This window comes from Talpa occidentalis, unplaced genomic scaffold (genome assembly GCF_014898055.3).
Source record: "Talpa occidentalis isolate TD23 unplaced genomic scaffold, MPIMG_talOcc4v2.1 talOcc4.3, whole genome shotgun sequence".
Lineage (NCBI taxonomy): Eukaryota > Metazoa > Chordata > Mammalia > Eulipotyphla > Talpidae > Talpa > Talpa occidentalis.
Window position 1 is genome coordinate 98,911,602 of NW_023603184.1, and position 15,514 is coordinate 98,927,115.

Here is a 15,514-nt window from a genome sequence, read left to right on the forward strand (position 1 = left end):
TAACCAAACAATATAACCCGAAACTAACAGATTTCCCTGGATGCTGGTCTCCACTTTGCAATGTTTGCTTTTACTACCTTTTCTTTACAAAAACACCTGATATGATTCACCGGTATGGTGTCAGAATAACAAATACTCGTGTATAAATCATGGGGACCTGTGTTTGTTGAGGTAAATAGGGTTTTGGATAAAGCAGTACATATAATAATTGTTATTGGATGATACTAATGACTGTATTTAACTATATGTTTATTAATAATTATACTACCATAGTACATTTTTACTATATCCACTTGCTTTAGACATTAGATAACATGCCTTGACCTTGTATTAATGTATTTTTAACTGCCAGATTTAAATGCTATTTGCTTTTGAATTCAATTCACACTGGTAATAATCCAAGAAGCTATTTACACTCTTCATATGTGCTTTAAGAATTTTTATTGATTGGTAGTTCTGACAAATATAGGTAGAAAATTAGGCCTTTTATATATTTAATTATTGTTATTGAGTTGCAGATTTAGTTATCTCCAATACTTTTTCTCTATAGATGACTTTTTTACCTTTCTTAAAAATAAACCCCAAATGATAGCTCTTGTTCACAGATGACACGGATAATAAATTTTAAATTTTGATTATATTGGAAGGAAAGAGGTTTAAAACATATGGAACATCGAACATATTTAACATCAGAGAGAAGTTCATTTCTTTATATTTCCCTACTTTTTTACAATTAATGAGGCTTTACAATAAAGGATTTGACATAATTAATGGGCATCATTAGTATAGTTCATTCTTTTAGACAGATTGAAAGAAATAGCCTGCTTAAAAATAAAAACTGCCGAAACTAATAGTTATGCCTCTATCACATTTGCAACATATGTGTCTAGTTTATCAGGTTAATGTGATGTCTTACTATGCTTGCTTCTGGCATAATTAAGCAAATATGTCTAATTAATTTCAAACACTCAGTTTCTGTTAAGATAGCTAAAAACAGAAAATACAAAGAACTTGGCATTAAATATAGAAATATGTCCTCTACTAGCACCAAATAATCAAAGGAAATCTCTCAGTAGCACAAATTGGGCATCAAAGCACTAGAGTATATTATCTTTATTTGTATAAAGAATCCTGAGCCTAAGTGCTCTTCTATGTAACTATGTGAAAGCTTAGTTATTCTCACAGGATTGTTGTGAGGATCAAAGCAATACAAAGTTTGGTATCAGTTTTGAACCACTATGCAAGCACTCATTGGTATTATAACTAGAATACAATATTCTAGTTATATTCTTATTCACATGAGAAGAGTGGCAAGTGTCTGTACTTTAGACCAAGGGAGGAGATAGAAAAACTATAAAAGGCAGACTTGAGAATCCAGGAGGCCCTACATCCAAAATTATTTAGATTGAGGACAAATAACCCTGAACATTTCAATACATCAAGAAGTCTCATTGTATTCAAGTTAAGGACTGGTGCCATAGAGTAGTCACTAAGTCATCAAGACTTATTCTAATATATTAATTATAATATATATATATATATATATAAAATGTAAAATTCAGGTATTTAGAATGATACATTCTCTCAGGGCTCCCCATGGCTGAATTTACTATATATAGTCTTTGAAACATTAAAGTTAAGGAAAATATTTTTTCATGTATGCTTCCTTAAATAACTTAAGTCAACTTGTACAATTTATTTATGCATTGTACAAGTTGCATCCTGGAGACCATAGGATAAGGTACCAGAGCCTTAAATCTGGTGGTAGGATGGCCCATGTCCAAAAAAGCAGTATTAAGACAATAGTCTTAGCATATTCTAATTTAGGGCCTCCCTGGTGGTACAAAGGGTTAAGACACAACCTATAAAGCTACCCACAGCCACTGCAGCACATGTTCAATCCCCGGCCAGGGAGCTACCCACATGGTGCAGCAGACCTTTCCTGCTCCCTTTAGCAGTTTATTTCAGTGGATCCGCCTGTTCTGTTCCCCACTCTGTCTCTGGTGAATCCTCTCACCCTCCACACCTCTAGCCTGTACCCCAGTTCTTATATGCATAGATAAATAAATCTTTTAAAAAAGATATTCTAATTTAACTGCATGGCTACTTAATGTGCTATTGTTGTTTTGTTTTTGTTCTTAAAATGTGATTAAAGGTAATACTATATAAGCTTTGTAAATTTCTGTTTTTAGAAACTGCTACTCCAAGACAAGGAAATATGTATACTTTGTCAAAGAACAGTTTATCCAATGGAGTGCCTAGTAGCAGACAAGCAGAGTTTTCATAAATCTTGTTTCCGATGTCACCACTGCAACAGTAAACTGAGGTAAAAGTTTTATGGTCTAAATTTCATTTCTCATAAGTACAACAAATTCTATATGCCATTGTCTTCTATTGAAATCTATTAATTTACTGCATGGTCTGTATGCTACTGTCTAAGAAAATGACATGAACATTAATTCAATGACTGAATCATGACATTACATTAGACTGGGTCTACGCCTTCATTTCTTATACCCAATCTACCACCATGTCCTTTAATTTTTGTCTCAAAAATACCTCTTTATCTATATACTCTCGTCACCTCCACAGCCCAGTTATCCTTCACACAAGTAGTATTATCTCTCACCTGTACTAATGCCACAGTCTTTCTAGCTAGTTGGTCTCCCTGCCTCCAGTATCTATCACCACCATCATCACCTCTATCACCAACATGCCTCAGTGCCACACTCCATAGTATAGTAAGAATGATCTTTCTAAAATGCAAATGTGAGGCCACGTCCCTATTTAAAACATACATGTAGTTTTCTTCATAAAAAATTACCACCTTGGGCCTCCCCTGGTGGCGCAGCGGTTGAGTGCTGGGCTGCGAGGCTGCCCCTGCAGCGCGGTTCGTTCCCAGGCCACTGGCAAGGGTCCCACAAAAATAAAAAAAAAAATACCACCTTAACATAAATTTATTTTTTTTTCTTTTTTTTTTTATAGAGGCATGTTTTTATTTATTTATTTGTTTGTTCGTTTGTTTTGTTTGTACATGCACTGGGTACAGTCAGAAGCGTGGGAGGGTGAGAGAATTCACCAGAGCCAGAGCGGGGAGCAGAGCAGACAGAAGGACCGAAGTACACTGCTGAGGGGAGCAGCGGGCGGCAGGAGAGGTCTGCGCGCCATGTGGGACCCTCCTCCGGTGGCCGGGGAGCAGCGGGGAATCGAACCGGCGCCGCAGAGGCAGCGGGCAGCCTCGCAACCCAGCGCTCAACCGCTGCGCCACCGGGGAGGCCCTTAACATAAATTTAAAAGGCAGTTAAGGCTCTTGTCTCTACTACTCTCTCTACCTTCTACCTCTTCTTCCTCTCATTGCATATTACTTTTCATGAATTTCTTCCAGTTCCTCAAAATCATTATTTTTCTTTCATATCTTGCTGGTCCCAAAGGTTATTTTCATTCCATATAGGGGTTTTTCCATGGACTTCCCAAATCTATACAATTCATTCTTCAGCTCAAGTGATACTTTATGTCTCTGAAGAAACCTGCTTCAAACCCCATATGTGGAGTTGGCATCTCCTTCCTCTGTGCTTCCAAAGCACCCTCCCCACCCTATTTGCCTTATTCGCAACACAATCTAATGTGATTGGCCTCAACTGTAGGAAATGTATTAATGCTTATCTTGCCAAAACCAGTAAAGACTGACCTATAAGGACTCAGAAATAGGTATTCAATGGCTGATACTTTTTAAATTACTGTACCAAAAAACCCAGAAAACCAAACAAAGCAAACATGATTCATTAAAGTATTGCAAAGTGAATTCTTTATAACCACTACCCAAGTCAAGATATACAACATTGTCAGTCACTCAAGAAGCCACATCCATATGTCCCCCTCACACATAACCTGCATTTTATAGGTTATTTTATCCAAATGTGCCTTCCTCGACACTAAGACCTGCACAGTTTTCAGAACTTCAACATGTCTTTAAAGGCTTGTTGAATGCATATGTTTTCTATCCCTGCCATTTCTTACAATTTATTTGTGTAGAACCAGAGCATTTACCTGTCGAGCTTTCCATGGTCTGGATTTGCTGACGGCACACTCATGTTGCACTTCTACATACTCCTCTCTCCTCTGCGTTCTTTAAAACAGTGGTGGATCTAGACCAATTTAAACTGAGATTCCTTTTGCAAGGACATGGGGAGGGTTTCAAAGCTATAATAAATACATAATGTCTGCTTGTTGTTATCTGCGTTTTGCATTTATAGTAGATATCAAAGTTTAAAGCCTATACTCATTCATGCATATTTGCATAATGCTGATTGTCTAATACTGTTCTCTCTCTTTCATTGTTAGAATACTTTTATAGGAGCCCCCTTCCCTCACTACCATCTTGCTACATAGTGGTATAGTTAGTTGGTTGGACAAAAAGCAGAATAAATGCATAATTATTTCCCTTTATTTATGAACTTTGCTAATGTCATTTTTTAAGAATGCAATGTAGTTCCTTATCATCCCCTAAAATAATATTTTTAAAGTTTAATATATTTATAATGATAACATGCATTATTATCATTATTGAAACTCGAATTATTCTCTCTCTGGCCAGTGGGAGTCTCTTCAAGTTGTCTCCAGACTCCTTTATACAAAACCTTAGTAATCTTTGATAGTTTTCTCTTCATCTGATAGACCAGATATTCCATGTTCATCTTGTACATTTCCCACTCCAGGCTTAGAATCAGTCATTTTTGAAAACCAAGGTTTCTTTGAGTGAGAAATGTATTTCAAGATTACAATCTCAATACTCTTTCTACTGGGTTTGTCACTTCATTATTTCTAAGCTTTGTCAGTGTGAAGAGCTAGTAGATATTTATATTTAAAGAAAAAAATCATAAATTTATAGTGGTATTTCCAAATCAAGTTCAAAACTGAATTCCTTTTGCTTAGTTTCTTCTCTGTTAATTGTTGTACTATATCTTCATTGTTCATTGTCAGAACCTAGTCATTACAAATCATATTATCTCCCTTTTACACTCATTTAAATTTAATTTACAAGTAACAATATAGTTAAAACTCACCATCAGTCTTCATGTTGATGTTTCTCAAGTCATTCTGGTTGTCAAGCTTGTATTCTAGCAGATTCCTCAGAAAGGTTAATGGAATCATTTTCTTGAGATCTTGCATGCTGATAACAACTTGTGGTCTCTGTAATGGAATGTTAGTTTTTCTGAAAATAAAATACTTAATCTTTGTTTCATTGACATCTTAAATGTATTATTCCATTTTTTTTGGTATAAAGTCTTGAAAATATCTGATAACAATTCAATTTTCTGTTCCTCTATGGCATAGTTCTTTTTTTCCTTTGCTTTTCAGATATATAAAAAACATTTAATTTATATACATTTAACATTAGTAATTTTACTAGAAAAGCTTTGGTATTGGCCACTCTGGGTCAATAATAACAGCATGCTCTTCACATCTTCACATCATGCTCTTCACATCAGGAAAATTGTATTAAATTGTGACTTTTTAGTATTTAAACTATTTCATTGCTTTATTTTCTTTTTCAGGAACTCCTACTATTCATGCATGGGTATTTTATGTTTATCTTTAATATTGGTAATTCTTTCAAATTCTCTCTCTTTTTTTCATTTTTGTTTGTAAATTTCATTGCCCAATCTCTTTTTAAGACATTTTCTACTGTGTTCATTTGCTCTTAAATTTATTTCAGTTTAGTTTTTATTGCTGGCATGATTTTTCTTTTCTACTTTTTTCAGATTTCTGGAACTTTTATGACTTTTTTCTAATTACAATTCATGCTATTCTTTCAGGTCTTTTATTATGTTCTTAATGTCTTTGAGATCATTTTGGAATAGTAGGTGAACATTTTGATGTTTTTCTAGCATGTTTTCATTATCTGCAGGGATAGTATAATTTTCCTTACTCTTCTATTTCCTTACAATAACTTTGTATAATATTTGACCTTGGTACGTTTTGTTGCACTTTTTTATATTGAATTAGTTTTCTCAAAACTTAATGCAAAATGTAGGATGGTTTTCCTAACTTTACTGTTACGTCTTCCATTTTTTATACACTGTTAAAATAAACTATGATGGTTTGATTTTTGGGTTTTCCCGCCTTGGTTCTTTGCCCCATGTTAGTTCCCTGTGTTCTTTCCTTTCTGTCATTATTAACCTATCCAATTTTGATTCTACTACCATATTTTCAGTATGGGATCTTGTTCTAAAAGGGCACCTCAGTGGACCAGTTTTGAAAATTTGGGTTTTCCAGTCCCTAAAACAGTGTGAAAGTCTTTCTTAGCACAGAGCCTTTGCATTCAGTGGCCATTTTAGAGGGCAAATTCCCTTCCAGATTTAGCTGCTGTTATCTGTTGACATATGATATTTCCCAGGAAACATTTGCAGGCTATTTTGTGGTTTCATATTCTCAGGTCTATCTGACACTTGCCTTCTCCCTCTGCTATCATCTGAACAGGCAGCTGTCATTATGGTCTCATAGCTGTTGATGGTTTATCCTTAGCTCCTTGTATTTATTTGATCTTTGGTGGGGAGAGACCTTATCACTTAGTTTTATTGTAAATATTATCCATAAGTTATTAAGTTTTGCTACCCAGTTAATTTGTTTGTTTTTATGCAGAGATTCTGAGATATTAAAAAATTAAGTTGCTGACTGATTATATATGATTTTAATTTCAATAGACACTCTATTTGTTGATCTCCTTAAAGAGGCCAAATAAACAATAGACTAGGCAAACTTTCAAGTTCATTTAAAAATCCAGTTCACAAGGAAGTTCAAATAGTTAGTTTTTGTGTGTGTGCTCTTCAGGATTTAAGAATTATGACCTCTCACAAATTATTGAGTTAGCACAGATTTAGCCCTATAATTTTCTACCAGCTATAACTACATTTACATTATACTCTAATACCGATTATGCCAATATCTATGTACACCATGAAATTCTAAATACTAGAAGACTTATATATGTATTTGTGGCAATTGTTACCTAACAGGAGTGTTCAATTAATAAGCACATTTCTGTTCCCAGTTAATTGTACTGAATCTCTGACTCATTTGTGAAACAATTAATTCCTTAATTCCATATGAATATGCAGTGCATATATAGAATGTTAAAATTGTTTTTTCTCTTTGGCAGTTTGGGAAGTTATGCATCACTTCATGGACAAATATATTGTAAGCCTCACTTTAAACAACTTTTCAAATCTAAAGGAAATTATGATGAAGGTTTTGGACACAAACAACACAAAGATCAATGGAATTGTAAAAATCAAAGCAGCTCAGTGGACTTTATTCCTAATGAAGAACCAAATATGTGTAAAAACAGTGCAGAAAATACCCCCTTACATGATGCTCTTAATAAACATTTAGATGCTGGTAACAGTGAAGGGCAAAAGGATGATTTGAGAAAATTTAGGGAGAGGGGAAAATTAAAAGTCATCTGGCCCCCCTTAAGGGAGCTGCCGAAGAAAGCCTTCCCTCTTGAGGAAGAGCTCAAAATGTGTAAACCTAAATGGCCACCTGAAATTACAACCCCTGCATCTGCTGTGTTTAAAAGTGATTCACTGAGAGAACACATTAAAACTCTGGAAAATAAAAGAAAAGAGCAATATAACCTTTCTTTCCTGCAGCCATATCTGCAGTCCATGCATATGTGTCAGAAAGGGGATGTTACCAGAATCAAAGAAATGGAAATGTATGATGCGCAAAAAGATGAGAAGGAAGGAAATAAGAACGTGCAAGATAAGCTGAATGAGGCTGAAGATACAAAGAATAAGAGGAAAAGTGAAATAGATCTTAATGACAACAATAATGTGGTTGTGCAGAGTGCTGAGAAGGAGAAAAATGAAAAAACTAATGAACCTGATGGTACGGAAGTTTTACAGGTTAATAACACTGAAGATGAGGTAGTGTCTGAAAATCATAAAGAGAATTTGAATAAGAATAATAATAACAATTATGTTGCAGTCTCATATCTGAATAATTGCAAGCAGAAGACATCTATTTTAGAATTTCCTAATCTATTACCACTGTCAAGTGAAACAAACTGCACTGCAAGTGAATATCAAATTGAAAATGTAGAAAATGCATCTAGAATCTCAGAGTTACTTGGTATATTTGAAACTGAAAAGGCTTATTCTAGGAATGTATTAGCTATGGCTCTCGATAAACAGACTGACAGAGGTACTGCTGGCAGTCCTGTGCAGTCTGCTCCAAAATCAGACCTCAGCAGTGCATTCATAGTAAAGGGGAAAAGTTCAAAGACCTCTTCTGATAAGAATATCTTACACATCAAAGGAAATCACTCAAATAACAAAAATCTCCACTTCTTCTTTTCTAACACTGTGAAAATTGCTGCTTTTTCCAAGAAGAATGAGCACATTTTTGAACGTGATTTAATAGAATCTGTAGATCAAATTAAAAATATGCCATGTTTGCATTTAAGAGAGTTTGGGAAGAACATCAAACATTGGCATGATGAAGCCACGGAGTTAGCCCACATGAATGGAAACACAAATGTTAAGGCCCTGAGCAGTGGATGTGCAGCTAAGCCTTTGCATCTCACTGTGGAGGTCCAGCCTCAAAAACTCACTGTGGAAGAGCAAATTAAAAGAAATAGGTGCTACAGTGACACTGAGTAAAACATCTCTGGCCACTTGCAAACCACGCTCAGGCAGAAGAAATACTGATCTCCTGAAATAAGTCTGGAATAAGTCTAGGAATCTGATTAACCTCTACTTGCAAATGGAATGTTCAAAAAATCTCCTGTCTGTCACAATGGGATATTCCTTATATTACATCATATAGTGTTTTTCATAATTAGTTTGAATCTATTTTTATTCTGAATGGAATGAAGAGATGAAACAGCATGACTGTGTTTGCTTCTCAAATGACATTAAAGTATATCATCTTATTTTTTAATCTTCAAATAATATCATTGGTGAGATTCTCTACTGCTAATGTTTATCACAATTCTTATACCCTCTCTAATTTCTGCTGAAATAAAAGGAAACCACTTGTGGTACAAAGTAGAATACTTTTGTTACCTTTTTTCTTTATCTATTGACCTTCTAGATGTATTTGTTTTCTATTATTTAGGAAGAATTTGCCTTGGGGCAAGTATTTAATGTACACACACAAAACCCTGGAAAAAATTAATACTAAACCAAGATGACAGTAGTATTAGAAATATAACATTTTCTTTCTCTTTTTTAAAGGTATGAATATTAATATGGTTCTTTAAATAATTACCTATATTAAACCATCATGCAATAGGTATATAAATATTTAATGAAAAATTATCATTTTCCTCCAAAATAATGTGGCGTCCATACTCAGAAATCAGCTGAATTAGAAAGGTGTTAAAAATTACTTTAAAAAGTAATATACAATGTTTTCTTATTGCTTACTATATGCAATTGATATATATATATATATATATCATGTCACTATTTCATCAGTTTATTTTTCTTATCATATTTAATGGATATCAAATTTTTCTGGTAGGAAAAGATAGCCCTTAGAAAATTTGGTCTCCAAATTTTCTGCCAATTTTGCCTTTCCTCAAATACATTTGATGATTCTGAGAGAAAAAAATAACATGAATGTAATGAGTGGCTTTGCATTAACTTAGGTTATACATATGAAAACTGGCCTTATCCCATATTCTCCTAAGTAAACACAAACCATTGACTTTCTGTTTCATGTGAACCAAAATACAATAAATTTGTTCTTACTAATATATTCACAATAGAAATCTAATACCTAAATTATTAGTTTGCCAGGACTCTCAGGCAAAGTGCCACAGACAGAGTAGCTTAAACAACAGAAGTTTGTTTCCTCATAGTTCTAAAATCTGAAGTCCAAAATCAAGGTGCTGGCAGGTCTAGTTTCTCCTGAATCTTTTCTCCTTGACTTGCACGCAGCTGCCTTCTCACTGTGTCCTCACCTGACTTTCTTCTGTGCATGCACATTATTCATGCCTCTTCTGGGGATTCCAGTCTTAATGGATTAGGGCCCCATCCATTTGAGCAAATTTAACCTTAATTTCCTCTGTAAAGACCTCAACATATGAATTTTATAGGAACACAGCTCTGCTCATAACACGTATTTTTACTCAATTAAATCTTATGAAAATCTGCCAGGAGAACGACAGGCTGTGGGGCTACCATAGAAATCATTCATTTTAATTGAGTATTGTACTTTTCCACTACCCTTCATATATTCTTAATGATATAGCATTATTTCAAAGACACTTATACCAATAACAAAAGTTTCATAGCACCAAAAGTAATTTATGAATGGTCATGACATAATACCTTAATGTATCATTTCTTTTTTTTTATTAAATAATAAATTTTATTTTTATATTCCCCCATACAATTGCAAACGCCCCATTCTGACCCCAATCCTTCCCCTCCCGCTCCCCACCCCCCAAAAAGTGTCTCTGGTTCATAGTTTTTTGTTGATTTTGATTTTCACTTTCTTATATTCATTTTCCTGGTCCCTTATTTAAGTTTTCTAGATTCCTGCTATGAGTGAGACCATCCGGTATTTTTCTTTTTCTTTTTGGCTTATTTCGCTGAGCATGATCCCTTCCAGCGCCATCCATGTTGCTGCAAATTGCATGTGTTTATCTTTTTTGAATGCTGAGTAATATTCCATGGTATATATGTACCACATCTTCTTGATCCAGTCATCTATTTTTGGGCATTTGGGCTGTTTCCAAAGCTTAGCTATTGTAAACAGTGCTGCTATAAACATAGGGGTGCAGGTGCTCTTTGGAATTGATGTTTCTGTGTCCTTTGGGTAAATACCTAGGAGTGGAATTGCTGGATCATATGGAAGCTCTATGTTTAGTAGGTCCAGAAATCACACAGCTCTCCATAGTGGTTGGACCAGTTTGCACTCCCACCAACAGTGCAGAAGAGTTCCTTTTTCTCCACACCCTCGCCAACATTTGTTGTTGCTAGTTTTTTTAATATGTGCCATTCTCACTGGTGTGAGATGGTATCTCATGGTAGTTTTGATTTGCATTTCCCTGATTACAAGTGATGTTGAACATTTTTTCATATGTCTGTTGGCCATTTGCATTTCCTCTTCAGAGAAGTTTCTTTTTAGCTCTTCTGCCCATTTTTTGACTGGATTATTTTCTTTGTTGTTGCTGAGTCTCATCAGCTCTTTGCAGATTTTTGTGATCAGATTTCTTAATATCAGTCATCCTTTTACAAAAGTTCTTGCTTCATAAAAATTCTCTCTTGGGGCTCTGCCCACTTTATCTTAGTAGCCCAGCCCTCTGTTCAATTACGTTAAAAGTTGGATTTAAAATAAGCTAATATGCATATCATATTGAAGAGAAAACAATGGAAAAATATAATCTGTTGATCTATTTGCTCTCCATTTAATCTACAACTTTTTTTTAATCTTATTAATCAGAAATAGTATGTCATAATTTCTGGCAGCATCACCTTCCTTGGATGACATGTTAGAGTTTAAAAAGTACAAATAATGGAGCTAGAAGGAATTATGCTCAGTGAAATAAGAAGAAAAAAGAAAAATATCGGATGGTTTCACTTATAGCAGGAATATAGAGAAACCAAATAAGACATCGGTGTCAAAAAATAATAACAATACAAAACACAACAAAACAAAAACAGACAATTATAAATCAGAGACATCCTGCAGGGGAGGAGGAGGGAGAGGGATCAGTGGGAGGGAGGGAGGAGCACAGGGGACTGAGGTGATGGTGCATGTGTGTATTGGTGGGGAAATTCTATGGGGACTACATCTGAGGGGGGTTGGGGGGTAAGCAAATATTGTTTAAAAATGAATAATATAAATAAATAAATTTTTTAAAATTAAAATAAAAAGTACAAATAAGCTTAAGAAATTCAAAAACAATTTAATATGGTTATGGATTCATTCTAATTTTGACAAAATCTTCCAGCTATATAATAACAATTATTAAATAAACTTTAGGAACTAAAGTATAGATAAGCACACAAATACAAAATTCAGTAAGTTTTCTTACTGTTATGAGCAGTGTTTTAGCTTGCTAGGACTACCATTACAAAACACCACTGACTAAATGGGTTAAAACATAGAAATTTATTTTTCCCCAATGCTGGAGGCTAGAAATCTGAGCTCAAGGTGTCACAAGTGGTTTCTTCTGAGGTCTTTCTATTTGAATTGTAGATAATTTTCTCACCATGGATAGTCTCTTTTGTACATGTTTGTGTCCAAATTTGTTCTTATTAGACACCAGTCATATGGATTAGGGCCCATTTTAATGTCTTCAGTTTACCTTAATTACCTTTTTAGAGACCCTATCTCCAAATATGTTCCCAAGATACTGTGCTTAAGACTGCAACATGTTGACTTTGTGGGGATATAATTCAACCCATGATAACAGTGATGGCATTTCATCTTTATTTTTTTTAATATATCTATTAATATTATGAAACAACATCCTAATAAATTTTCTCTTGGTATTTATAATGTTATTATAGATTTATACTGTGCAAATTAAGATTTCCAAGACTAAATTCTCTTTCAAAGAATCAAGATGGTCCAATGATAGACCAAATGCCATATTAGAAGAGGTTGTGTAATGGCAGAGTTTGGCATGTAAGAGGATTTGCATTATTTATTCAAGGCTGGACCTTCCAATGAATCTTGTAAAAGTGTTCTACTCCTCAGAAATTTGTGCTGAATTGTCTTTTTCAGCTTCCACACAATCAAACGTTGTTACAGATTTGGGGCTCTAGGCAGCATTTTCTTTGAATTGGGACAATGGATTTCAACAGTGAAGTAAAACTGCAGAATCCAAACCTACTACTCCCTAATGTACAGTCAATATGTGCATCTGGCGTATTTTCCCCCAAACTAACAATTTTATATAAACATCTCTAGAGTAATTTCTAAAGGTACACTAATTTTCAAGGAACTAGAAGATAGAAAAAGAATACTTTCTCTGCTGTGTATTGATAGTACTGACTGCTGCTTACTATCCAACTGAGGAGTAGAAAAATTTTTCCATTGCCAAGAAAATGAACTTACAAAAAATGAACTTACAGAAAGATAATCACAGGATGGTCTCACTCATGGCAGGAATTCAGAAGACCTAAATAAGGGACCAGGGAAAAGACTAATTATAATAAAGTAAAAATCAAAATCAACAAGCAACTATAAACCAGAGACACACAATGGGGGGGAGGAGGAATTAGGGTCAAAATAAGGGGAGAGGGGAGGGGCGGAGCAACAAGGCGGCGAGGAGACGCTGCGAGTAAGATCTCCCATTAAAAAAAGTTAATAGGGAGGAAAAGCGGCAGGTCCCAGTGAGAACTGAGACAGGGAAGATAAACGGACGACTCCAGCAAACTGCCCGAAGAAGAAAGTTGCCATAAAAGAGGACGAGAAGGGAGGGAAGCGCAGAACCCTGCTCCCCTCCCCCGCCCACAGAGGCGGCACTCTCCGACCGGCAGAGACGAGGGAAACAACAAACCAAAACGCCCAACAAGAAAAAACGGATGCAGCAAGTGGGACTGTGAGTGGAAAGGAACTATTTCAGCCACCACACCCCGTGAACGGGAGCTGAGGCGAACCCTGCAGGATCCGCCGCGGAGGTGAGCTCCAGGCGCCAGTAAAGAGAGCCCCGCCCACCAGGAGGAGCCCAGCACCAGCACACAGCCCCAGCCTCCCGGTAAGCTTGCGCGAAAGCGGCGCTCGGATTGCAGCTGCCCAGGGCCCTGCGCCTGCGACCTAGGCTTGCGGGGAGACGGCGGAGGCCCTCCCTGAGTGAGCAGGAACAAGGTGCCCAGGCAGGGGAGCGGGATTCAAAAGGCGCCATTCCCGCGCCACTGATCTGGGCTATAGCCCGAGTCCTGGAACTGAGGGCTTTGGAACTGAGACCCGGGCGGAGGCCCTCCCTGAGTGAGCAGGAACAAGGCGCCCAGGCAGGGGAGCGGGATTCAAAAGGCGCCATTCCCGCGCCACTGATCTGGGCTACAGCCCGAGTCCTGGAACTGAGGGCTTTGGAACTGAGACCCGGGCGGAGGCCCTCCCTGAGTGAGCAGGAACAAGGCGCCCAGGCAGGGGAGCGGGATTCAAAAGGCGCCATTCCCGCGCCACTGATCTGGGCTACAGCCCGCGTCCTGGAACTGAGGGCTTTGGAACTGAGACCCGGGGCACGAAATTAGGGGCGTGGGTTCCCCACGACGGTGGGGCACAAGGCAGACACAGCACCCCAAAGCCGTTGAGGTGTACCCTACCATCCCCGCTCTGCTCCCTGTCCCACGGGGTGGAAAATCAGCTCCCCAAGGGCTCTAGGAGAGATCTCTGGTGCCACCTAGCGACTTGACCCCAGCACAGGCTACTGAAGGAGCTAGTGGCCAGCTGGGGAGTTAGCCCACACCGGGCCCCTTCTGAACAAGTAGTCTGAGCCCACAGGGAGAGCGAGCACCCACAGCCGGGGCAGACCAGGCGCGCAGAATAGTGTGCCTGAGACCAGAAGCGCAGGGAGTGTGTCCCACATCACCATTTTAGAACAGGGACATTTCTTCAGTAAAGACTACCTGCAGAAGGCTTCCTCAGGAGCCAGAGGTGAGCGGGGGAAGTTCGCCCACGCCAGACCCCCTCTGGCCTGCAGTCCAAGCCCAGAGGGGAGCAGGAACCCACCGCCGGGGCAGACCAGGCGCACAGGGGAGTGTGTCCCCACATCGGCATTTTAGAACAGGGACCTTTCTCCAGTAAAGGCTGCTTGAAACTAACAGATGACTCCTGGAAGAACCAGAGGGGAACAGAGAAGCCCACCCAAGATGCCGGCAAGTCCCAACAACACAGTGTCCCAACGCATACGGCAAATTAGAAAACAGACAGTAGGGAGGAGAAGAACCACACGCAACCTAGCAACTCTCCAGAGAAAAAGCACACCACAAAAAGAAAGCCAGCCCCCAGATTGCAACGACAATAACTTGGAAGAATTTCTGAGCCTTCCAGAAAGAGAATTTAAAATTGCCGTGATTAAAAAACTGACAGAAGTCATAAAGGAAAACAATGATAAGGGAAAAATAATCAACGATCAGAAGAATGCAATTGAGTCCCTAGAGAGGGAAAACAATGGTCAGAAGAAAGAAATTGAGTCCCTAAAGAGGGAAGTAAAAGAAATGCAGGAGATCAAAGAATTAATGGAAGAACTAAAGAATTCTGGGAAAAGCAATGAAAGCAGAATAGATGAAATGGAAGAACGAATAAGTAATCTTGAAGACACAGAAATAAAAAGAACCAAAACAGAGAAGGAAAGAGAAGTACGAAGGAAAAAGAACGAAGAAAGACTTCGGGAACTATCGGACTCCATGAGGAAAGGAAATATAAGAGTTATAGGAATACCAGAAGGAGAGGAGAGAGATGTAGGAACAGAGAAAATATTCAAAGAGATAATTGAAGAGAACTTCCCAAATGTGAAGAAGGAGCTGAAAATTGATATACAAGAAGC

At 37.4% G+C, this 15,514-nt stretch overlaps 1 protein-coding gene across 1 annotated transcript in view; it reads left to right on the forward strand.

Moving 5' to 3' along the window:
• The window catches only part of XIRP2 (xin actin binding repeat containing 2), a 495,477-nt gene extending 486,627 nt beyond the window's left edge, over positions 1-8,850 (forward strand). Inside the window, exons 12-13 of the mRNA XM_037523459.2 lie at positions 2,193-2,326; positions 7,160-8,850. Of these exons, the coding sequence (XP_037379356.2) occupies positions 2,193-2,326; positions 7,160-8,663 (1,638 nt within the window). The 3' untranslated portion in view covers positions 8,664-8,850. The remainder of the gene's footprint in view (positions 1-2,192; positions 2,327-7,159) is intronic.
• The last annotated feature ends 6,664 nt before the right edge of the window (positions 8,851-15,514 follow it).